The sequence below is a fragment of the Lithobates pipiens genome, unplaced genomic scaffold (genome assembly GCF_037356315.1).
Source record: "Lithobates pipiens isolate NorthernLeopardFrog02 unplaced genomic scaffold, aLitPip1_a1.2 Scaffold_10, whole genome shotgun sequence".
In the NCBI taxonomy this organism is placed as follows: Eukaryota; Metazoa; Chordata; class Amphibia; order Anura; family Ranidae; genus Lithobates; species Lithobates pipiens.
The window spans coordinates 57,182,334-57,207,931 of record NW_027507686.1 but is presented as its reverse complement, the minus strand read 5'-3'; the positions used below and the strand labels follow the sequence as shown (position 1 = coordinate 57,207,931).

General features: G+C 42.7%; 1 protein-coding gene across 3 annotated transcripts in view; it reads left to right on the top strand.

Moving 5' to 3' along the window:
• Nucleotides 1–25,598, top strand: part of LOC143930791 (uncharacterized) — a 461,539-nt gene that overhangs the window by 172,107 nt on the left and 263,834 nt on the right. For 2 of the 3 annotated variants that reach the window (XM_077455401.1, XM_077455393.1), the window contains exons 4-5: nt 2,535–2,691; nt 18,462–18,614. In XM_077455401.1, the coding sequence (XP_077311527.1) occupies nt 2,535–2,691; nt 18,462–18,614 (310 nt within the window). The remainder of the gene's footprint in view (nt 1–2,534; nt 2,692–18,461; nt 18,615–25,598) is intronic. The other variant, XM_077455410.1, reaches the window with a different exon arrangement.

Genomic DNA, 25,598 nt, shown 5'->3' with positions numbered 1-25,598 from the left:
CTATGTATGGGCTAGCTGGTTGTACACAAGTCAATCTATTAATTGAGTAAAACCAGCCTGTCCGTTTTTTCCCAAACCAATTAGTGCTGCCAGCTTTAACAAAGCAACCCTGATCATTGTATTCTGTGGGTAGGGAAAACTCCCCACTGGCAGAACACAATAACTGCGGGAGTGATTCCCCCATCCACAGGTCAGCAGGTGAGAGGGTGTGTGAGGACAGGATGGGGAGAGAGGTCTGTCAGCAGGGGGGGTGTGGGGTGGTCATGGAGGGATATCAATTAGCAGGTGGGGGAAGTAACTGGGAGGTGGCTAACATGGGCAGTGGCTAGGGAGTGACCTGGTTGGTGGGGAGTGTTAAATGGATGATGTGTTTCAAGTTTCTTTCACATTTGCGGTAATGCTTACTGCCCTCTGAAAAGGGATTTGTGGTGGATTGCTTTTCAACAAGTGGTATAGCAGCAGCTGACAGGCATTCATGAGGTGCTACTGCCACTCCTTGTTTTTTTTTGTTTTGTTTTTTTTACATTGCTGAATGGTAGTTTTACATTGTTGGACTATGCTGCTACTGCAAGCGAGTTTGGCCTGCAGTTGCAGAGTGGCCCCATTAGAAACAATAGGCGAGTTTGACAGGCGGTGCTGCCTGTCAAACTGTACAGGCTCCAAGCTGTCCATTGAGCTCAGTGCCTCTGACAAGAAGTGAGAGCTCATCCTCTCAGTCTGCTGCAAACAGAGTGTGGCGGCTTGTATTTAAACTGGCTCTATATTTATCTTCTGACAGGCTGTGCAAGGAGCCCCGTATATCTGGAACGATAGGTGATAGGAGTCCCAAATTTTGACCAGTGGCAGGGTAGGTCTTCAGCTACCCCTGTGACTCCGAACCACGACCCTCAAAGTCTATCTATTTTTTCTTTTTGTGATTTTTATTTTTCTCTTAAGGTAAGGGGCCTGGAGCTGCAGCTCCAATAGCCCCATGTTAATCTGGCCCTTTCAGCATCAGTTAGTGACCCTCCCAGCCAGTTTCTGTTAGCACCCTATCGTGACCCTATCACAGTCCCACTATAAGTTGCTAGTCACCACCATTAGTATAGCTGCATAAATTCCAGTATATATAACATAGTTTGTAGATGCTATAACTTTCTCACTAACCAATCAATATACACTTATTGTGATTTTTCAGGGGGGGGGGGGGTGGGCAGAAAACAGTGCACCCACAGCCACCCACCATGCCCCCCACACCCCCCTGTCCGGTCAGTCGGGTCATCCGCCCCCTCCCCCCCAGTCGGTCAGTTCTTACCCCATCTATAGCGTGGGCAGAGTGCTTCCTTCCAGTCAACGGGCAGTGGCTTCCCCTCTGTCTCCTCCTTGGTTTGGCATCATGGTGGCCTTCGCCGTGCGTCTCCTCCCCCCTCCTCCTAGGCCAATTGAAAGGCTTCTCCTTTTGGGAAATGGGTCTCAGACCCCCTTCCTAATGGGCCGGGAGGAGAATCAGTGTGATAATAGCGAATGTTAATTTTCTATTGTCACACAACTGGGTGGGCTCGGGGTGCAGTTCTCTGCGCCCCGAGCCCACCCTTTTTAAAGCTTATTAGAGCCTTCGGCTCTAATCATGTGGTTAAAAAAAAAAAAAAAACCCTGATTGGAATACATGCATCCGGCACCCTGCATGTAGATTAGGGGACCGGATGCATGGATTTGGGGGTAGAAAATATTGGTTTTATTTTTCAAAATGTTCTTTCTTTTTTTGTTTAAATAATAAAAAATAAAAAAACCCGGTGGTGATCAAACACCACCAAAAAAACAAAACAAAACAAAAAACTTGATTTATGTGAAAAATGTACAGTGTTACATGACCAAGCAAATTACCAGTTAGAGTAGCACAGTGCTGAATAGCAAAAAATTGGTCATGAAGGGGGTAAAACCTTCCGAAAGTCAAATGGTTAAATGTGACTATTTCAGCAAGAAGTGCTGTTCTTATTTTATCTTTTAATGAGCTTTTTTTTTTTGATGACTTATGCTTTAATAATGTAAAAAGATACATATATGACGGCTCCCAATCCAGACCCTTGAACGATTGTTTGTTCGTCCAGCATGCACATCTGATTTATAGTGAATTAGCAATACAGCAGTACATGAGTCACCAATGCTTATCGCTCCTTAATCAGCAGAGATCGCCTATTCAACAGAGATCAAAGGAGTTGCTGAATATTTTCTTGTTTGTCTAGCAGACATTGAGAAGGTTGAACATTATCATGTTTGATCATACACAGATGATTGCTTTGTTGTGTCGAAATCAAACAACAATTTGACTTGTTATATAAGTACCTTTAAGAGTATCGATGTCTTGTAATTCATAGAAACTTTTATCAATTTAATAAAATCAGACTAGTAAAAGGTTATAATTATTTGGTTGCAGCAGGTTACTGCACAACTACTCTCCACACTTTGATAATAAATAAACTGCCCTGTGATAAAACTGTTGCATGCAAGGTATTACTTGATCTGTAATAATAGTCAATTATCTTTATTATTTGTAGATGTGCTAAAGGAGTATCAAGACAACTTTTGGCCCAAAGGTCCTCCAAAACCATCTCCCACTGAACCTAAAAATGAGGAAGAGTATGAGGGCACATTCTCAGCTGTGTTCAGTGACCCTGAGAGCTCAGAGGAAGAGGATGATTCTGATTCAGACCAGTAAGATAATCAATTCCAGATATGTTTTGAAGATGATTTAGCCCAATATGACAAGTACCTTTCTAACTTAAGATTCCGGGTTGGACTTTAAATGTCCATTCCAGTAAGACATGTGCAGTGATGGTCATGCAACATATGTCTAAAATGAACACTTTTTTCTTAACTCTAGATTGAGTGTAGGAGGGTTAGAACCACTGTCAGGTTTCTATTGTTAAAACATTGACAGCCCTACTACTGTATATTTGTCCTAAACTACAAAAAATGTAACTAGAAAAGACAGTGTACTCAATAAATGTATGTGATAAAAAAGTATAGGTTCATCGCTATGTAAACTACTTAAAGTGGAAGTAAACCCTCCTATGGTTTTCAGCCAAGGAAGCTGCCATCTTGGCCTTTGTTTAATCTACAACTGCCATGATGCTGCACATGTGATCAGTTATGACACCAGCCATTGGATGGTTTGACAGTCTGATTGAGAGCACAACCAATGGAGGGTTACATTCCCGACATGTGCCGGAAATGTAACTTATTTGAAATGGTTAAATGGATGGGTTTACTTCTGCTTTAATAAAAATCATATAATTTCAAAACTCATAAGTAAATGAAAAATACATAAATCATGCAAATAAAAAAAAAAATGAACTCAATGTGTATCTGAGAGTCCAAAAACCAATATAAAGTGTCCCATACTCCAGAATTAAAGTGCATCCAAAAAGTGTTCCAAATAAAAACAGTAGGGGTTTGTCAGGTCAACTTGAGGCGAGGTGACAGATGCACATCGTAGGAATCAGGAGTACACCGCAAGGTTGTGGACCCTACGGCTGACTGCTGTGGACGGGAGACAGGTCCCACCGGGGTTAGAGCATAGGATTCCCTGGGGCGCGGAGTCTAAGAGCCAGCAGGTGTTCACCAGCGCCTCGAGTGGTGAGGATGGGCTTGGCTGCAACTGGCTCCAGGTCGCGACCCCCAGGGTCCCCCAGCTCACACCCACAGTAGGCAACAGGAGGATAGGGATGGTGAGGGACAAAGCCAAGGTCGGGGCCACAAGCAGACAAGAATAGTCGGGTACACGCCAAAAGGTCAGGATCACAGGCAAACGGGGATAGTCAAAGACACGCCAAAGTCGGTAACGGAAACCAGTAGAAGAGCACACAGCAGGTAACAGGAAGCTAAACACACAAAGGAATACACAATGGTTGATCAGCACTGATGGCCTGCAGTGCACAGGTTAATATAGGGCTCCCTGATAGGGCCTGGGGTGGAGCCATGCTTAGAGGAGAGGTTATAAAAACCACCAGGTGGAAGTGGCTGGCCTCTTAGTCTGAAGACATGAGGGGAGGTAAGCAAACACAGGAAGATCACTGCATAACCATGACAGGGTTATTTACTAAACCTAGAGAGTGCATAATCTAGTGCAGCTCTGCATATAAACCAACCAGTTTCCAGGTTTTATTTGCTCAACTAAACAAGCTGAAATTAGAAGCTGATTGGCTACCATGCACAGCTACACCAGAGTGCTCCAGTTTTAGTAAATCTTCCCCAATGCGTGTGTCTTCAATATATACAATCTTCTATCTTCAACCACAGTGTGCACACCCTTTTGGGGCCACCACCTTTTTACTCTAGAAACTTACCAGAAGGACTAATATCACCGGCCTTTTATTATTTTATCCCTTGATACACTCCCCACTAGCCATTCTGGCTTCAGGCTGCCCTATTCATTTTGTCGGATTGACGTCTACATTCCTAACTGCTCCCTGAGGATGTTAATCATACAAAACCCATAGGGCGGGGCTTATTGGACATAATGTCATCCTGCACACCTGTGGCCGAGCTTGAAGCTTGTGTATTGCGGCTGGAACCAGCATAGTTCAAAGCTTTATATACGGTAAGTGTCTGTGTCCCTAAGTGTCGGTATTGACATACATACCATGTAAGTGCAATATTTTATACAGATTTGAATAAAATAGGGGTGCTCTCTTTGCTCATTGGTCTGGGTTTTTCTCTGGGATCCTGCATGATAGCTAAGGATATATCTGTGGTAAAAAGGAAGACATTGTTTGGAGGCTGGAGGAGAGGGAATACAGGGATAAGTTAATAAAAGGCCAGGGATAAAAGTCCTTCTGGTGAGTTGCTAGAGTGAAAGGGTGGTGGCCACACAAGGGTGTGCACATTGTAGTTGTAGATAAAAGATTGGCTATATTGAAGACACACACATGTTGTTTGCATGCAATTTAAATTGACGCGCTTTAATGTTGGAGCACAGGACACTTTGCATTGATTTTTGGAATCTCGGATGAATAATTCATTTTTTTGCATATTGAGTTAAATGATTATTTATTTACATGATGAATTATGAATTGATATGATGTTTGATAAGTAGTTTAGACAGATATGAATTGAGTCTTTTCTAGTTTATTTAATTTTGCAGGTTAGGACATATATAGTAGCACTGTTACAGTTTTATATTTTTCGTATATTAAGTTTACTCATTACACTTTAATGATAGCAGCTGCACATTGACAAAGAGGTAATAGTGGTCTAGTGGCACAGATTTATTTCATTAGGTTTTTATTGCTGTCTGTGTTCCCACGGGAGAAATCTTTTTTTGTCCTTATGATCACCTGTGTGAAAATGGTGGAAAATCACAAATTTTTAGTTGACACCAGAACAGCAATAGAGGGGTAATCTTCTAGTGGGGATGCTTGCTATGCTGACAACTGTTTAAGGCCCCTTTCTCATGGGCGCTATCTGGTCCATGAACAGATGCCCTGCTTAATATGAGCAGAATGAGATGTATGTCACTTTGTGCTCATTCATTTTTTTTCTGCATCTTAAAACCGGGGCCTTCTGGACTCATGCTTGATCTATGGGCAGCCGGATGCAAACAGACTTGCATCCATTTACATCAAGTTACTTACGATTCATCACCTTTAGGAATCGAAAAATGAAACAGGGCACAGATGTTTGCATTTTATTCCAGACCTGGACAGAAGCAGATGTAAATTGATGCAGGTCTATTTACATCCACCCGTCTATAGACATGGAGCTTATGATCATGTCCTCCTGAAAATATGACAAGAGGACTTTTTTGAATGGGGCTAAAGAGGAGATTTTCCTCACTTTCAAGAGATTTTTTCCCACTTCCTGTTGTGTTTTCCCAGAAGAAAGTGAAGAGAAACCTCCCCAATAGACAGAAAAAAAACTGCATCCAAAAAAAATAAAGATATAATTTAAGATCATGAAATGAGTAGCTTACCTTTTGCCGTCAAGGCCACAGCACAGCTGTTTTGTTCTACTATGCATAGCAGTCAATGGCCAGGTGGTCGATAGCACCATGCATGGCACAGCCTTCTTTGACAACTTGTAGTAGGCTACACTATGAACTTCTAAGACACTGTTTACACGGGTGCGCTTTTGCCATGCTAAAACGCACCTTTCCAGAGCAATAAAAGCACATGAAAATCACTCCCAATTAAATCCTACGTAACTCTTTATATGACTGCTGCATATGCACTGAATTTTGAAAAGTCCTGCATGCTGCATCTGTTGTGAGCTTTTCAAAAACACAACAAAATTGCACCCTCCATTGTATATCAATGGGAATGCACCAAAAATGCATCAAAAATGCTGTTTTGAGAGCGTTTTTTGAGTCATGGGTCTAAATTAAAAAGTGCATGCTGGGAGTCAGAAATCGAGAAAACATACCAATAACGCATTGAAAATGTGATAAAAAAGGCGATATGTATTTTTACAAAATGCATACCGCGTTTTTAAGCACACCAGTGTGAAAGAGCTCTGAATGTTCATTGTATCCCATGTGCTTCTGTGAAAAAGTATGAAAAAGGTGGGCCAGCATGGAAACCTATGGCGTTTTCATGTTATGTGTTGTCACTGTGTATTAGGGATGAGCCGAACAGCCCCCAGTTCAGTTCGCACCAGAACACAGTGAACATGCAAACACCGTTAAAGTCTATGGAACACGAACGTGAAAAATCAAAAGTGTTAATTTTAAAGGCTCATATGCAAGTTATTGCCATAAAAAGTGTATGGGGACCTGGTTAATGCCCCAGGGTACATGTATCAATGCAAAAAAGAGTTTTTAAAACAACCGGTTTTTCAGGAGAAGTGATTTTAATAATGCTTAAAGTGAAGCAATAAAAATGAAATATTCCTTTAAATATTCTGCCTGGGAGGTCCCCTTAGTCTGCCTGTAAAGTGGTGCATCTGTCCCATGTTTTACTGTGCCGCAGCAAAATTACATTTCTAAAGAAAAAAATGTAATTAAAAATTATTATAATATAGATAACAATTTATGAAAAAATCGGCATGGGTCCCCCCCCCAGTTCATACTAACTTTGTGGGAACAGTTTGGGGATGGCCCCTTCTTGTTCCAACATGACTGCACACCAGTGCACAAAGCAAGGTCCATAAAGACATGGATGCTCGAGTTTAGGGTGGAGGAACTTGACTGGCTTGCACAGAGTCCTGACCTCAACCCGATAGAACACCTTTTGGCTGAATTAGAGCAGAGACTGCGAACCAGGCCTTATCATCGAACATCAGTGCCTGGCCTCACAAATTCACTTCTGGAAGAATGGTCAAACATACCCATAGACACACCTTGTAGACAGCCTTGACAAACCTTCTAGACAGCCTTCCTAGCCTTCCCAGAAGCTGTTGTAGCTGCAAAGGGTGGGCAAAATCAATTTTTAACCCTACGGACTAAGACTGGGCTGCCATTAAAGTTTGTGTGTGTGTAAAGGCAGCATCCCAATACTTTTGGCTAGATAGCGTATCTGGAAAAATTTACAATATTGGTGTAACCCTCCTACACATAACTACTACATTTAGACATAGTTTTTGGACCTGAGAGATGAGACAACTTCTCTACATGAAGCAGAATATTTGGGATTTGAACCCAGACGCTCAGGGATGCTAAGCAGAAGTTCTAACCTCTAAGCCACGGAGTTTCCACATGTGAAAATCTCCTTCACATAAATACACATAAATACTGCATTTCTTTGGACATACAGGTGATGGAATTACATTACTCAAGAGTTATTCTTGATTTATTCTGTGATATTTGGTGGTTCTTTGTGGGTCAGTGTAGAATAGTGATGTTACCCTCAAATTTTGGGGAATTACATTTTGATTTCTCATTTCTGATGTTGGTACACATATCACATTTTGTGGGCTCAAATTTCGATTATTTGGAAATAATAACCAGCACAAAAAATTGTGACTCATTTTAAATTTGCATCAGCAATGGTATTGTTTGTGGTTTGTAAAGACACCTATGTGACTTTGGGTAAAGATTGTTATGAGATGGAGAGTAACAAGTGAAAGTGGCAGAGGAAAATATATTTTACCAAAACATCAAAACATTCCACATTCTAGCATTCTTTTTTTTTTCCACTCAGTGAAATCAATTAATAGCCGTGGGACCCACCTCAGCTTTCAGCTCAGCGTCCCTTCCATGCAGTCACATCATTGTGGCAGGTTTTTTTTTTTTTCTTTCTTTCTCTTCTTTTTTGTTATTGTTAATGTTATTACCAAGCTTAATACTTTACATATTTACCATACCGTCCCTCTCAGTCTAACACTCCCATCTTATCCCCCCCCCCTTACCTCACCCCCCCCCCTCCTACCTATCTATCTGTGGACCACCTTTTCCTGTTTTTCCTATTTGTGCTTTAATTTTGTCTTATTTATACCTTATTGTATCTTATTTGTACCCATTTTAGGGCCTTATCTCCTCAGCCCCTCTGAGATGAGCCATTTCTTCCTAAAATCTAGCCAGCACTTCCACTTCTCCATAATTGGTGTATTGCTCCTCTCTTCCAGACTACCTCTCACACACTCCATCTTATAGGTCTCTTCTACCGTATCCACCCATTCCCACATTGACGGGGCCTCCTTCTCCTGCCATTTTTTCGGTATCAATTTTTTTCCTGCGTTCAGCAGATGGGGGACCACCGATTCCTTATATTGTCTGAGCCCGGTTCTTGTCCCGTGGAATAGCACTACCCAGGGATCAGCACTCACATCCTTATTTGTGATCTCTTTGATATAAGCTAGAATTTGGTTCCAGTCCTGTTTTATTTTTGGACAGCTCCACCACAGATGTGTCATCGTACCCAGCTCCCTGCATCCCCGCCAACATTCCCTGGCACTGTCCACCTGAAATTTGCTTTTCTTCTCTGGCGTATAGTACCATCTCGTCAAACATTTAAAACTCATTTCCGCCGTTTTAGCGTCAACCGCCGAACCGTGAACTAATTTAAATATTTTTCTTAATATTGTATTATCTAATTGTGTCCCCAGTTCCCTCTCCCATTTTTTGATGTACGCAGGTACCCCCAGCTCTACTCCCTCCAACAGCGTTCCATACCATCTCGAAACTGTTTTCTTTGACGTCTTTGATATACATAGCTGTTCCAAAGAAGTTAAATCTTCCGCTGTTCTAATCCGTGGAGGAAGCTTTTTTATAAAACTAGAGAGCTGCGCGTACCTCCATCCATCTATTACCATCATCCCTTTTTTTTGTGCCAACTCGTGATATGATGCTAAACCCTCCCTTTTCATTACGTCTTTTAATTGTACCTCCTCCTTAACCCAATTCCCTCCAATCTCCTGACACCCAGGTAAAATATAATTGTTGTTTTTTAATGCTATAAGTGGTGAATTGTATTTCCCATTAAATTGCCTATATATCTTATCCCATATCCGCAAAGTGTTTCGTGTAATATTATTCCCTTCCAAAAATACACTTCTCTCGTGTGGGGGATTCCAAATTTGCTTCTCCAATTGTGCTCTACATATTTCGTGTTCCAATCTAACCCATCTTTTCTCTGTGTTATCCCTTTTGCTCCATTCACTCACTCTAGACACCACAACTGCTTCATAATAAGTCTGCGTGTCTGGCTATGCTACTCCACCCCTATTCTTTGGTTGTCGAAGTGTCGCGAAGGCCACCCTAGCTTTTTTGTTATTCCACACAAATTTCAATAGGATAGTTTTTAATTTTGACAAGTAAACATTGGGCAATGGTATTGGGAGCATCTGAAACCTATATAAGATCTTGGGGAATATTATTATCTTTAACGAGTTTATTCTCCCCAGCCACGATAGTGGTCTATAACTACACCTTTTACATTCTGCCTGTATCTCATCTAATAGCGGGATGTAATTGCAGCTGTACATTTTCCTCTCTGTTTTTGACAGCTTTATCCCTAGATATTTAAGTTCACTCCTCCACGGGAATTTCCATTCCTGTTGCATACTTTGTACCTCTCGCTTGTTGATGTTGATGTTCATTATCTCCGATTTCGACCTATTTATTTTAAAGTTTGAAACCTCCCCGTACTGGTCTAATAAATTTAGTAGTTCTGGCATGGATGTCTTGGGTTTATTTAAGTACAATAATATATCGTCCGCAAAAGCGGAATATTTATATTCTACTTTTCCCACTTTTACCCCTTCTATTTCTGATTTTTCCCTTATTGCTGCTAGGAGTGGTTCTAGGGAGAGCACAAACAGCAGGGGTGATAACGGGCACCCCTGCCTTGTACCCCTCTCCATCTCAAAAGACGCTGACTCAAACCCATTAACTTTTATGCGTGTCTTTGGATGATCGTACAACACCCTCACCCTCTGTATCATCTTCGGTCCTAACCCCATCCCCTCCATCGTCTTAAACATGAACCCCCAGTCTACTCTGTCAAAGGCTTTCTGCGCATGCAGCGACAGAAGCAGACTGGGGGTTCCACCCTGTCGCATCTTCTGTAGCAGGAGAAGTGTCTTTATTCCGTTGTCCTTTCCCTCCCGGCCTCCTATAAATCCTGTCTGGTCTGGGTGGACCAGTGTTGTCATTAAATCCTTCATTCGCTCTGCTAATACTTTGGCGTATAGTTTTGTATCTGCGTTTAACAGCGAGATCGGCCTATAGCTGGTACACTGTGCTGGATCTTTACCTTCTTTCTGGATTAATGTAATTGTTGCCGTTAGGTCTTCTTTACTCATTCTATACTCTTCTCCTAGACCATTCATATAACTACAAAGTTTGGGAACAAGGGCTTCTCTAAATGTTTTGTAATATAATGTTGTGAAACCGTCTGGTCCCGGGGATTTTCCTGGGGCTGATTTTAGAAGTGCTCTAACTATTTCTTCTTCCGATACTGGCCTTTCGAGCATCTCCCTCTCGATGGGGCTAATTTTAGTCAGTGTAATTTTCCCCAAAAATTCCCTGATCTTCTTCTCTTTTTCCCCATTTTTTACTCCCATATTTCTATCTGTAAATATCCCCTCGAAGTATAATCTGAAGGTTTCCGCTATATCCTTGGTAGTAAACAACATATTACCATTTTTATTCTGAATTTTCCCAATGAAATTTTTCCCTTTTTTCTTTTTTAACATTCTAGCTAGAAACTTACTTGATTTATCTCCCCATGTATACCGTTCCTTGGCCAACCCTTTAAACGCCATCTTGGTTTCTTGGTCTAGAAGGTCCTTCAACTCAACCCTTGCAGTTAATAACTTTTTATGTACCAAATCTTTTTGTTTCAATCCTTTTTTGTGGTCCTGTTCCAAACAGTGTATCTCTCTCATTAATTTATTGATTTTTTCGGCTCTCATTTTTTTCTTTTTAGATCCCATAGATATCAGTATTCCCCTTATATAGGCTTTGTGCGCATCCCACAACATGTGGCCTTTAATTTCCTCTGTATCATTATATGTAAAATATTGTTAAATTTCACTCGCGATTTTTATCCTATCCTCCTCCCCAAGCAACAACTCTTCATTCATCCGCCATATAGAGGGATTTCTCCCAATCCTTGAGATATTCAAGCATAGTTTTACTGGAGCATGGTCCGAGAGGGTCATAACTTCTATTCCCGTATCCGTCACATATTCCAACAGCCCATGGTCTATGAATATGTAATCGATACGCGAATATATCCCATGGACTGCTGAATAAAAAGAGTAGTCGCGTACCTGAGGGTTCTTTACTCTCCATATATCCACTAGTTGATTATTATATAGCTTTTGTAATATGTTTTTTTGTGCAGCGCTTCTCACCTTCTTTACCTCCGATGAACTATCTACTTCCGGATTGAGGCCGAAGTTCATATCTCCCATCATAATTACATATCCTTTTTTGAAATTCATAAGTTTATTTAATATCTTATTTAAAAAGCTGATTGGATTGCTATTGGGGGCATATATATTTACTAAAGTACATTCCAGTTCTTCCAATGTACCCTTTAGAAACAGATATCTTCCCTCTGCATCGCACATTTTTTCACTTAGCTGAAATCTTGTTCTTTTAGAGAACCCTATCGCTACCCCTCTGCTTCTGGCCGATATTGTATCACTATAATACCAGACCGGGTAGTTATTGGAGTATAGTCTTATGTTTGGCGCGAGGGAGATATGCGTCTCCTGGAGAGATATGACATCGGCCTCATACCGTTTCAGCTCTGCTAAGATCTTGTGTCTTTTTATTGGGGTATTCATGCCCTTGACATTATAGGACATGAATTTCATGCCGTCTATTTTGTTGTTACCCATCTATTTATCCTGTCACTCCCCTGCCCTACTTGGGTACTTTCTATCTTGTTTACTTGGGTGGTCCACTTCTTTTTTTCCTCCCTATCCCCTCTTTCCCCTATACTTTCCCTCCCTAACCTTACACCTTCCCCCCCCCCACCCTCGCCTCCCACCCCCCCACCCTCACCTCCCACCCCAAGCCCCCCCCAACCCCTGTGGCCTATTTTCGGCCCTTGTTAGGTTAATGGTCGTGTATACCCCTACCATCTCCTAATCTATTTGTTAGGAGGGTCTGGGGCTCTTTCCGCCTGCGCCTCTCCCGCCTCTTCCCTTTAGACGGGAGGTATTCTATTCCACATCCCTTTATTACTTTATATCTTTCCTTATTTCCTTCCCCTTCACCCCCCTTCCTTTCCCCAGACCATCTTCCCCCCCCCCCCCACTACATTGAACCTATTGTTTCTTCTTGCCAACCCGGAAGTGCAGGAGGGCATACTCCCAATTTCTCGCAAAATTCTTTCAGATCTTCCGGAAAGCTCAGCTTCGCCGATTTACCATCTTTGTTCCCTATTAAACAAGCGGGAAAACCCCATCTATATTTAATGTTCTGAACTTGCAGTTCCACTAACAGGGGTTTCAGAAGTTTTTTCCTTGCAAGCGTCTCGGGTGCAATATCCGGGAATATCTGTATTTCTCTACCTTCATATAATAGTGGGGTTTTTCCCCTTAACTTTTTCCATATTGCTTCTTTCTCATCGAAAAATGTAAACCGCACTATTATATCTCTTGGTCTGTCCATGCCCCCGAATCTTGCTTTACCGATTCTGTGAATTCTATCAAACCTTGGGGGGGCTCCTGTCTCGTTTGCCCAACACGGAGAGAGAATACTATCTAGTATTAATCTTAAATCTTCACCTTTTGTTTCCGGGATCGAGCGAATCTTCAAGTTTTGCCTTCTACTTCTGTTCTCCTGGTCTTCCAATTTATATAGCGTGTTCCTTTGTATTTGTTGTATTGTTCTTAGTTGATCTTTGACTTTGCTTAGCTCTATGGCTTGGAGGTCTATGCGATTTTCTGTTGCTTCTACTCTCTCCAATAGTCCTCCCAGGTCCTCTCGAAGTCCCCTAATATCTGTTTTGATTGCGTTCTCTAATTTTAAGAGCATCTCCGCCATTTCTCCCTTTGAAGGGGGGAGATCTTCTATCCTTAGTTCTTCCATTTTGCTGCTCTCCCAGTCACTATCTGTTATTGTGTCCTCTCTGGCATGCTGAGCTCCCCCTCCCTTGTGTTTGCCTGATCCCTTCTTGTATTCTTGTATGGATGGTTGTCTTTTATCAGTTCCCAATTCTTTGGGGCTTGCTCCTTGTGTCATGTACTGTTGAATCGTCGTATCTAGGCCCTTGTCTTTTAAATTTCGTGAGACTCCACTTTTCGACGTCTTATTCGCTGTTTTACTCATGTTTCAATCTCTTTCAAACTTATATGGGACCTGGCACCCAGTGACTCTTTCCCTTTAATCCTAGATCCTCGGCGAAATCGCTTCCTCCTGCGATTCACCTTCTATATGGCTGTTATTCCTGTTTATCCCTTCGCTTCCCAGTTTTACTTAGGGACTATCAGCCGTACCTCCTACTATATGTCTATGTTCTACTAGCAATCCACCCGGGGGTCCCTCAAAGCTGACTTCCTTTCTCAGCAAATTTGATACTGCACCCCACTATTTTTGCTTTAGCGGCTTCCCCCCGGTGCTACCTTATCTGTCTGGTAAGGGTACAAATATCAGGGAGGCGTTCTGCTCAAACATAGGGCAACCTTGGGATACGCCGACCTCCCCCTGAGCAGAATACCTGTAGGGAACCTGAAAAATCGCCCTAATATGTTATCGTGGATCTATAGCGCCGTGCTGTCTTATGTACCGGGCAAAGTAAGGAGAGAAAAAAGAGAAAGGCCATAGGTATTAGCCACCATGCCCTATTCAAAATACGCCTCAAAGATATCCATATCTATCCGGGGGGGAGTACAGACATCCACTTAGGAACTTTTCTCTGATCTCCGCTAAAACAGACAATCCCCTCAAGAGGGTATGCTGTGTCCTAGGGAGGATACGCATAGATCTGAGAATAATTCCCTTGAGTCGAATCGTGCGACTTTTCCACCGTGCTGTTTTGTATGTGCAATACAATATGCGATTAAGGTAGTCTGTCATACACTATTCAGTTTATCTTTGCGGAGACAGTGTATATCTATCCAGCGGACCTACCAACATCTTAGGGAGGTGCCTTCAGAATTCCTACCTAAGATATATCTAACATTGCATTCAGACATAAGCATATATGGCAACCCTACAGCCCTATTGCGGTTTATTCACCCTTGCTGCAGCTTCTCCTGTAGGAAACTTTAAATCAAATCTGCTTATCTGATCAGCCCGGTGGGCGGTAGGGAGAGAAAAAGAGCGGGGAAAAATAATTTTATGTCTCATTCCATTGTATCCGTGCTCTCATGTGTGTGGACTGATCTTATAGTCAATGTCGCTCACAGTAAGTCCATACAGCAACAGATAAAAGCAAAACATCAAAGGCTTCATCCACATGTCTATATGAGACTCCCCTTGCCGGCATATGTTTGTCCCCACATTTTACTACAACATTGTACTCTCTGGTCTCATTTCACGCTGTTTCCTTTCACATATGTATATATATATTGCACAGCAATGACATTGACATTGTTAAACTGATACTGTTACCGTCCTTTTCTTCCCTTTATTTTTTTGTCCGCTGTGTCTCTCTCCAAAAAAATGCTGGTTTCCTGCTGGTTTCCGGGCTCCTGAGATCCCCTGATGGTTCCTCCGTAGCCCCTATGCGGGGACGGGGGTGTCAGCTGGTGTGGGGGAGCGGGGGGGCCAACGTCCCGTTACCAAGGAGCTGTGAAAGCTGAGAAGTGCTCTATACGCAAGACAGCGGGATGTTGCGGCACCGCTTCCGAGCTACCGCCCCATGGGCTCGCATCTGGCTGGGCTGGGATCTCTCACCTCCCCGCTCCAAGCCATGTCCTTCTTCCCGCTCGTCGGCGCGGTGCGCTTAGCGCTGGCAGGCCCCTCCCCTCAGGCGGACGCTACGTCCTCGCGTCACGCACCCGCCCAGCCATCGATGCAGCACAGAGCTTGAGTGTGTGATTCTAGCATTCTTAAAAGCAAAATAGTTGAAGTAGAAGCAACAATGTTGCAAAGGAAAATGTATTTCAGAAAAATTTACATTTCATTTCAACATTAAAAGGATTTATTTGGGGAAATTGCCATTAGAATCAATGGCTAAAACTTGCATTGGACTTTAATGGCGCAGATTTTCACTCCCATAAAATGCTCTTTTTTATATTCTTTTTATTGTAAGAATATAAAGTGAAATACAAAACAAAGCCTATTGAGCATACCCAGACTTGGAATTAGACACACACACAAAAAAACAAACAAAAAAAAAACAACAAAAAGTAAGGTGGTTAGTAACCAAGGCTTAATGGAACTGGAATCAATGTAACTGGAGTGTGCAAAGTAAAAAATCAGGTGGTACTCTCCCTGTATACAGATCCACATCTAAGAATTAAACAGAAGCAAAACAGAGCATCTTATGGAGGGGTTGTGAAAAACTGACAGTATCCCTGGACTCTGTCCAAATGTCCCATGCTTTAGAGAATTTGTTTGGACATACTCTAGATTCATATGTGAATTTATACAATGGAACCGTTTTATTGACAATATTCTTCCAATAAACAAAGTTAGGGGGCTGGGTAGATTTCCATTTATGGAGTATAGTCTTACGTGCGTAAAACAATAAGAGGCCTATCAAAGTTCTCACAGATCTAGATCTAGAGATAGCCAGTAGATGAAGGAGACCTAAAATGCAAACATCAAATGATAATGGTACCACAATTGTGGTGACTGTGCAAATACATTAGGAAAGAGCTGTCCAGAATAATTTTATTCCTGGACACTCCCAAAACACAGCAGGAGCGTGGCAGGGTCAGCAGTACAGTGCCAACATTGAGGAGTGTGAGGGATAAATATCTGGCTAATACCAAGCTTTGCATAGGGTAGTCCCAAACATCCTCCCAGTCTTTGGAATCTAACACTGGGACCTCCTCCCGCCAGCACGACAATAACTTGTCGAGACCAACATGAACGGATGGTTGAAGAGACTTATATAATGATGAGAGTGGTTTACCTAGACTATCTTCCTGTAGCACCAAACGATGCTCTTTAATACAGCGCTCATTCTGGTATTTACTAAAGCGCCCTGTAAAAAAGACATTGGAGCTAAAATGAGAGCTATTTGCAGGTCTGAGCATGCTCAGTTGTGTTGGCACCTAGTTGTACAAAAACAGGGAATTTATCTCTTCTCAGACTTTTAAATATATTTCAGTGTAGAAATCACTTTTTCACACAGTTTAAGAGCACCACATATTTCAGTACCATTTAGACAATTATATCATGCTCTAAACATTATTTCCATGTGCACTACTCCAGGTTTTAGCAGAGTAAGGGTTTGGGCACCATTTGTTTACAGGTAACTATAGTAAATTCGATTTTGTGTGTATTTTTTTTTTACCAGCGCTATAGTGAATACCCTTTTAGCAATAATTAGCGTGATTAGCACTAATTATCGCTAATTCATGGTAATTAGCACTGCAGCGCTATAGTAAATGACCCCCACTGTGTATCACAGTTTTTGGGGTCACAATACAAGGGTCTAGGATGATAAGATGACATCCTACTCTTTATCTTTTGTTCAGAGACACCATAACATCTTACAATAATTTTCAGTTTTTGCAGGTTTTGTGCCTTGCTTTTACAGTAACTTTATTTCAGTACTTATAAAAGATTCTTCAGTTCACAAGAGGCTGGCAGCATTCTGAGCATTTACAAAAATGCTTTGATTTGGATTCCTGTGTGTTGGAATAACCTTTACTCCATGCACGCATATGTATTGTTTTTCTGAATACGAATTCCTGTTCTTTGCTCCCCCTGTGCTGTGACATACATTAAAAAAGATAAATTCAGTAAGATGAGATCCACAGCACTATGAACAATTCACTCGGCTATGTAAAAAGCTCCACTTTCTCTAAACACTGATATTTATATCTGCTGAACAAACCTTTGTAATAAAACTGACTTTTCCAGTTCCTTCTGCAGACACAATGACTTTCTGAATCTGGCAAAAAAAAAAAAACTCAAATCTTTTCCTTAAAGGCTAATTCCACATTTTGCAAAAGAGGATCATTTACCCACATTGAAAAAATGCATAATTTTTTATTTTTTTATTTACTTATTTGCATTAGAACCTGCAAAGCATTACAACTGCGATCAGTCTCCTGTTTACTGTTTCTCTAGGCCAGGCTCAGTACGGACCTTTGGCTATGGAGCTAGAGAAACTATCAAGGGACTACAAGTGCTGTAACGTCACCACACTTGAGATCTATGAGTGCCTCTGCTGTGGTTGCAGATGGGACTTCTAGTATTTTTATTCACAGATCCTGTGAATAAATGAATGACATGGCTGTGTGGCCAGATCAATGCATAGGTGTGCCAAATTGAAAAATACACAGGGCGCTCCACGGAGAAGAACCTCCGTATTCAGTAAGGTGGGTACTGAATAATGTGACCATGCTTCATGTTATACTCTAAATATGGGTGTTACAACTGATGGTGAGAATTATGTTCTTACCCTTGAAACCATGGCACGGTTCTGTAGGTTGTGCATGCAAATTATGTAGTTCTTGGGGGGGGGGGGGGTGCATGTTTAAAAATAAATATTTATTTTTTTGTTGTTTGTTCAGGATAACTAGAGGAAAAAAGATCTTTTGACAACATCTGTTGTCCCTATTAAGCACTAAGATTCAAACAAACATGTTTGTTGATGCATTCCTAAAACAAAATCAGGAATCCAATTGGTTGCTCAAAATATCAGCCCATGTGCCCTACAGAGCTAGATAAGATTCTATCTTTTTTTTTCTTTTAGAGTATATCCATCTAATATACAATAGTACCAATTACATGGCACTAACTCTCATCATTTACACTGTCTACATGTTAATCTTCCTTTATTATACATTTACACCTTTTGCATGCCCATGCTTCCACCCCATATGTCTGCACACCTAATCTAAAAAAAAAAATGCCTGGCTTGGTTCATCGTATTTGCTTATCCATTGTTGTTGTCATGCTTCAGGCAGGAAAGTAAAAGATTTCACAGCAGCCTGGAGGAATTTCTGTCTTCGCTTACAGAAAGGCGCCATCAGAGGAGACAGCCCAACTTCACGATAGAAGCTATTGGATTTGAGTGTTGCATAGTCGCTGCTCTCACCTACAAGAAGTCTGCAAGGTAAGTCTGAGTGCTGCATAGTGTTATGGCTAATTTGCCTAGCTCACTTATATACTTACCTATACTTAAAATAAGTGATTAAAAACCTGTTATCTATATGAATCAAACCATGAAATTAAGGACGAATGATACATGTGTGAAAAGGATAACAATCTAATTTATTTGAACATCCTATAGTACGGAAAAGAAACATTACAGAGTACCCCATATACTGTGGAGGATACAACCTTAAAAACAAAGATGTTACCAAATATTGCTATAATGGTCATACACATACTTTCACGAGATTAATATTATATTAAGGCAAAGTCCTATGGTAGACAGGGTTACAGAAAAGAAGAGACATAATAATAATACAGACACAGTATCTAGTTTTTCCCTACGTTACCATTCTTGCAAAAGGGGGGCCCAGCGGGATGAAGAGAGATAAGGAAAATGCATTACACAGGAATCTTACGTGTCCAGTCCATGAGAGTTTAAGAGAAAGATTTAGCATCTCTAGGGACTAGATTTATGTGGTTAGAAAACCTCATGCCTACCAATCAGAACTCAGGGTCAGCTCATTGGTTCAAAGTTGCCTCCAATTCTGAAGTTGAGCAACTTCCTTTGATCTCTGACCCTGCCAGTTCCGACATAAGACCTGTTTAATTATCTCTTGATTTACAACCGTCGGCCCTCTTTGATACACCATAAATTAGCATTTCAAGGACTTGTGGCACAGGAAGAGGCACTATATCTGAAATGGCCATCTCTATGAACAATAGGGTAACTTAGTTACTATGCAGACAGCAGACCAACAGGTTTGTGTGTTTGAGATACCAAGAATAGTAAATATTCTGGTATACATGTTACATATATATATATATATATATATATATATTCCCAGAACGGGGCATAGTAAGTTAATTAGAAAGGCCTCACAATGGCTCCCTTGGAGCTCCTTGCTATAAATATTATATTTCAAAATCTCCACCACAATAGTCGCTGCTCTCACCTACAAGAAGTCTGCAAGGTAAGTCTGTGGAGAAAAGTCTAATAACCAAGGTTTAAAACATTCCCTCCCCCTGCTTATATATAAGTACATGCTGCATACCATTAGTATGAAATCACCAAATAAAAACCTTTCTTTTTACTTTTCCTCAGAGTGGTCATGTGATCGCACAGCTTTATCTTCCCGTATCAATAAGCGGCTCCACAATGGGGCTGAAATGCACAGAGCTGTGACATCACCTGCTAGGTTCCATTGCTCCCCTGTTGTCGGCATTTCCTCTCACCAGCCACAGAGGAGCCAGTGCTATGTGATCACATGATTGCTCCAAAGTAGATTAAAGCGGGATTGCACTGTGGAAAAAAATATTAAAAGCCAGCAGCTACAAATACTGCAGCTGCTGACTTTTAATAAATGGACACTCACCTGTCCCGGGGTCCAGCGATGCCGAGGCCGATCGATTGCTCGGCTCTCGGCTGCTGCCGTCACCATTCTAGATGAGGGAATCAGGAAGTGAAGTGCTGCGGCTTCACTTCCTGGTTCCCTACTGCACATGCGCGAGTCACGCAGCGCAATAGGAATTGTCCGCGCTGTCTCTGGGACCCGTGTGTGTCCCAGCAGACAGCGCGCAGGGACAGGAAGAGGCATAGACTCCCGTGGGAGTCTATGCCCGGAAGTGGGTGTAAATACCTGTCTTCGACAGGTATCTGCACCCCCCTCCCCCCGAAAGGTGCCAAATGTGACACCGGAGGGGGGGAGGGTTCCGATCAGCGGAAGTTCCACTTTAGGGTGGAACCCCGCTTTAACCACTTGCTGCCCAGGATGGATGGTGCACGCCTGAGGGTTGGGTGATAATTTAAAAGGCCAATTTTTTTAGGGGCTTTAAAGTGTGCGAGAAGAAAGAAAGCTTCATATATGCCAGTAGAGTGCCAGCAGTATAAGAAACAGTGCAATCCACTGTTAGGGTGCCAGGATAGGTGGAGCAGAAAAATCTGAATCCCCAGCCACTTGCTGGGGATTTAATTATTCCCATTTCCTGATGCTGTGCCCTCTCTCCTACTGGGTGCAGTGTGGAAGTTTTAGTTTTCCTCAACTGCCAGCTGCCCATAGCCAGTGAGGGGAAGTGGGCAATGCATAACCCTGTACTCTCCTTACACACTACTGTTTTAGTGGCACTTCAGCACAGCTCAAATTTGACATCCTTCATGGAGCGCAAATAAAGTGTATGCCATATGGGGATTGCATTGTGGAGGGGAGGGGGGCAGTGGTGGGAGTACAGTGGGGCAGCAAAATTAGGTTATTTGACCCTCACCTCCTTTATCCTGCACATCTATATATTAACCCCTTAATATTCATCTTTCCACTGGATCTTTGGGGCTCAGTCAGAGTGACCATCAGGTTCTTGGTCACCTCACTTACTAAGGCCCCTCTGCCCCAATTGCCTAGTTTAGCCATACGAACTAGCTCTCGGAGTAGTCCTGGTTGTGCCAAACCTCTTCCATTTGAGAATTATGGAGGCCACTGTGCTCTTGGGAACCTTCATTACACCAGCATTTTTTGGTAGCCTTCTCCAGATCTGTTCCTTGCAATAATCCTGTCTCTGAGCTCTGCAGGCAGTTCTTGCGACCTCATAGCTTTTGCTCTGATACAGTATGCATTGTCAACTTTGAGGCATTTTATAGAGAGGTGTGTGCCTTTCCATGTGATATTCAGGTGTTTCCTTTTTTATATGTAGCGGTGGGCTCCTGAAGAGCACCCACTGTGTTTTTCAAAGTTAAAACCCAGTGGGTGCTCTTCAGGACTACAGTTTGGTTTGGGCCTATTTGTCTAAATTAGACTTTTGTGTCAGTCTGACTGGGCTGTGAAATGTTCAGTCTGGCCACAGGGGGGCGCTGCTCTCTGGTGGCAGGCGTGGAACTATGGTCTAGTCAGGCGTTTGGTTACTCTCTTTCAGAGCCAGGTCAGTGGGAGTGGCCCTCCCGCTGTGCCCTCTGGGAGAGGGAATTTAAAACACGGAGGTCATGTGATTCGGGTTTCCGGTCCAGTATGAAGTGTTGAATAATTGGTCCTGTCCTCCTGACCAGCCCCCAGGAAGGCTATGGCCTGGGGTGCGGATCCACCCAACTTTAATGTCTCGGGGCTGGCTAGCCCAAGGCAGGGAAACTAAAGGAGGATTCTGAGGTGGTTGGGTGCCGTCTCCGGTTCGGGAGAGACTCATTGAACTTCAAGCATTCCAGGGGAGGACTCTTTAGAAGATTACCACGAGTGAGTTTGGTTTTCTTAACAAGAGCCTGGAAGGGCTGAAGTAACCAAGAGAATCCGGACTTGTGGATATCACCAAGCTGGTTGAAAGGTCCAGGTATCCTACAAGTGTTCTACAGCTTAGTTTCCTATGTGTTTTGCAACAACGTCGATGATGAGGATTTTGTTCTTGAGAAAGCACCTTGTTGGCTGCTAGGCCTTGTGAGAGAGGGACTGTCCAACCTGAGTGTTCATCCAGCTGCGAATGGCTATTCTCTGGATGCAGTCAAAGTAAGCAAGTTCCTTAACGTTTTTTACTTTGACCTTGAGAGTATCTGAACTTTCCTTTCCAACCCTCTGATCCCAAGTTAAAGACTGTTCAATGGTTGAAGTTTGCAAATAAAATCCATTTAACTGGATCTATTGTCAGTCTCAAGTTACTGGGTCACCTACCATGGCACATCCCCTAGACGTGCCATAGGAAGAAGCGGAGGGTAACGGTGGGCCCAAAAAGGACCAGCAGCTCCTTCGGGGGTTAGTGCTACATATACATTTGCAAACATTTCTAAAATTATGTTTTGACGTTGTCATTATGGGTTACTGAGTGTGGATTAATGAGAAAAAAATTAATTTAAACAACTATAGTATCAGGCTGCAACATAACAAAATTGAAAAAAGTGAAGGGGGTCTGAATACTTTATGAATGTACTGTATATAAAATTAATTTGGGTACAGTGTTGTATGACAGAGTAATTATCATTCAAACTATCACAGTGCTAAAAATGGCCTGGACAGAATGTAACACGGCTGTCCTTGAGTGTTTAAAAAAAAAAAAAAAGTATTTCCATTGAGAATTTTTACAAACATGCAGCATGTATACAAGGAAAGGGAAAGCAGTGTTTTAAAACTTGGTCATTCTAGCCTTTTCTTCTACTTTAAAGGGAAATTATATCCTGTGATTGTAGTGACCATATATTTTGAATTAATATTTAAATGCTATTCCTAAATAGTTTTTTCTTCTGAATTTGCAATGTTTACTGGTATAGTGTAACATAGTTTTATTATTTTATTAATGATGTGCATTATCCACTAGAGAGAGCTCTTTATTTGACTCATTTCCATTTAACCTCCCTTCTTTATAACTACTGATATCATCTACCTATCATCAACTTAAATTGGATCTTTACCCCCTAAAAGTGTGCATACAGCTATACAAGCTTATTAGCAAACATATTGCATTTATATTAGGGATGCATCAATACCATTTTTTTTTTTTATGAGTACAAATACCGATCCTTTTTTTATTACTCATCAATACAAATTACTGATACCGTCTGCAACTGTTTTGTTTATACTTGAGCTGTCAGCAATGGTACAAAGCATTGAAAGGGTATTTACGCATGAAATATATATTTTTACATTTTGCACTTTTTCTCAATGTGAAAAGTGTAAATATATGTTAAAGGTGTAAAAATATTAACGAACAAAGAAAACAAAAAAAACTTTTTAATTATTAATAGTTTTACAAAATAAAAGTAAGCAGGAAAATAATAATTACTGGATTTTCTGAGGCACTAGAAACATGTCAGGCTAGGCCACCAGTGCCTTCCAGAAAAATGGGGGGGAGTGAATTTTTCCAAGATCTTGCAAGATTTTGGGAAAAGGACTTTTTTCTTTTGCAGAGACATTGATATGTTGCCATGACTTGAGCAGTGTGAGTGGTGTAATGCCATTCACATTATAAACATCGGCAGCATATAAACTCTAACACACTGTGCCAGATCTCATTCAGTGCATGTGCAAGATCTGGTACAAACATCATTGGTGGGTTGGCAAAAAGAACAAAAGGAAGAAGTTGCCTATCATTCTATTTTTTTTTTACAATGGCAGTGCAGGTTTTGAAGCAGGGCAGGGCATTCGGGACAAGTAGAATAAAGCGGCGTGTAAATGTTAGTGACTTTTTTGTTTTCATATGTATATTTCAATAATGCTGGCAGTTTGAGAGATGGAGGGAGGGGGAAGGTCCGCTTTATGGCGTGCAAAGCATAAATGGACAACAAATGTGTAGCGCAGCTTTTATATATTTAATTGCAACTAAATATGTCTAAAAAAAATTTTGGGGGAGTCAAAGCCAAAAGTCATAACATGGGATTAGAACTGAATATAAACAAGGTGAACAACACTGAAAATGACAACAATTTTGAGACTGATGGTGATAGAATAGAAATTGTAAGGGTCCGTTCACACAGGGGCAACTTGGGATCCGACTTCAAGTCGCCCCAAGTCGCCTCAGGTCGGACAACATTTAAAAACCAATGTAAGTGAATGAGAGCTGTCTTAATGCACACTACTGAAGTCGCTCCGACTTCAAAAGAAGTTCCTGTACTACTTGAATCCGACTTGTAGGCGACCGGTACCCATTGATTTCAATGGAGGTCGCCTCCAAGTCGGATTTCTGTCTATACGGAGGCGACTTTGACAGAATTATTAGCTCTGAAGGGGGAACTCCACGCCAAATTTCTGAAAAAAATTTGGCGTGGGTTCCCCCTCCGAGAGCATACCAGGCCCTTAGGTCTGGTATGGATTCCAAGGGGAACCCCCTACGCCGAAAAAACGGCGTGGGGGTCCCCCCAGATCCACACCAGACCCTTATCCGAGCACGCTACCCGGCCGGCCAGGAAAGGGGGTGGGGACGAGCGGGCGGCCCCCCCCTCCTGAGCCGTACCAGGCCGCGTGCCCTCAACATGGGGGGGTGCCTTGGGGGAGGGGGGGCGTGCGGCCCCCCCACCCCAAAGCACCTTGTCCCCATGTCGATGAGGACAAGGGCCTCTTCCCGACAACCCTGGCCGTTGGTTGTCGGGGTCTGCGGGCGGGGGGCTTATCGGAATCCGGGAGCCCCCTTTAATAAGGGGGCCCCCGGATACCGGCCCCCCACCCTATGTGAATGAGTATGGGGTACAATGTACCCCTACCCATTCACCTGTGAAAAAAAGTACAAAAAAAACACAACACAGGGAAAAAATATTTTATTGCACAGCTCCGGGGGTCTTCCGTCTTCGGGGGTCTTCTCGCCGGACTCCTCCGCTATCTTCTTGTAGCTCTTTTGCTAGTGGAGGAGTCCGGCTTTCTTCCTCGCCGCCGGCCTCTTCTCCCGACTTCGGGGGTCTTGTCCCCATACTCATTCACATAGGGTGGGGGGCCGGTATCCGGGGGCCCCCTTATTAAAGGGGGCTCCCGGATTCCGATAAGCCCCCCGCCCGCAGACCCCGACAACCAACGGCCAGGGTTGTCGGGAAGAGGCCCTTGTCCTCATCGACATGGGGACAAGGTGCTTTGGGGTGGGGGGGCCGCACGCCCCCCCTCCCCCAAGGCACCCCCCATGTTGAGGGCACGCGGCCTGGTACGGCTCAGGAGGGGGGGGGGCGCCCGCTCGTCCCCACCCCCTTTCCTGGCCGGCCGTGTAGCGTGCTCGGATAAGGGTCTGGTGTGGATCTGGGGGGACCCCTACGCCGTTTTTTCGGCGTAGGGGGTTCCCCTTGGAATCCATACCAGACCTAAGGGCCTGGTATGCTCTCGGAGGGGGAACCCACGCCAAATTTTTTTCAGAAATTTGGCGTGGAGTTCCCCCTTGAGCTCATTCTCTGCTTGGCCACGGCAAAAGTCGCCTGGCCTGGGGCGACTTGTAAGTCGTCCCAAGTCAGGTTGAAGTCATCACAAGTCGTGTTGAAGTTGTCCCAAGTCGCGCTGTGATCTTA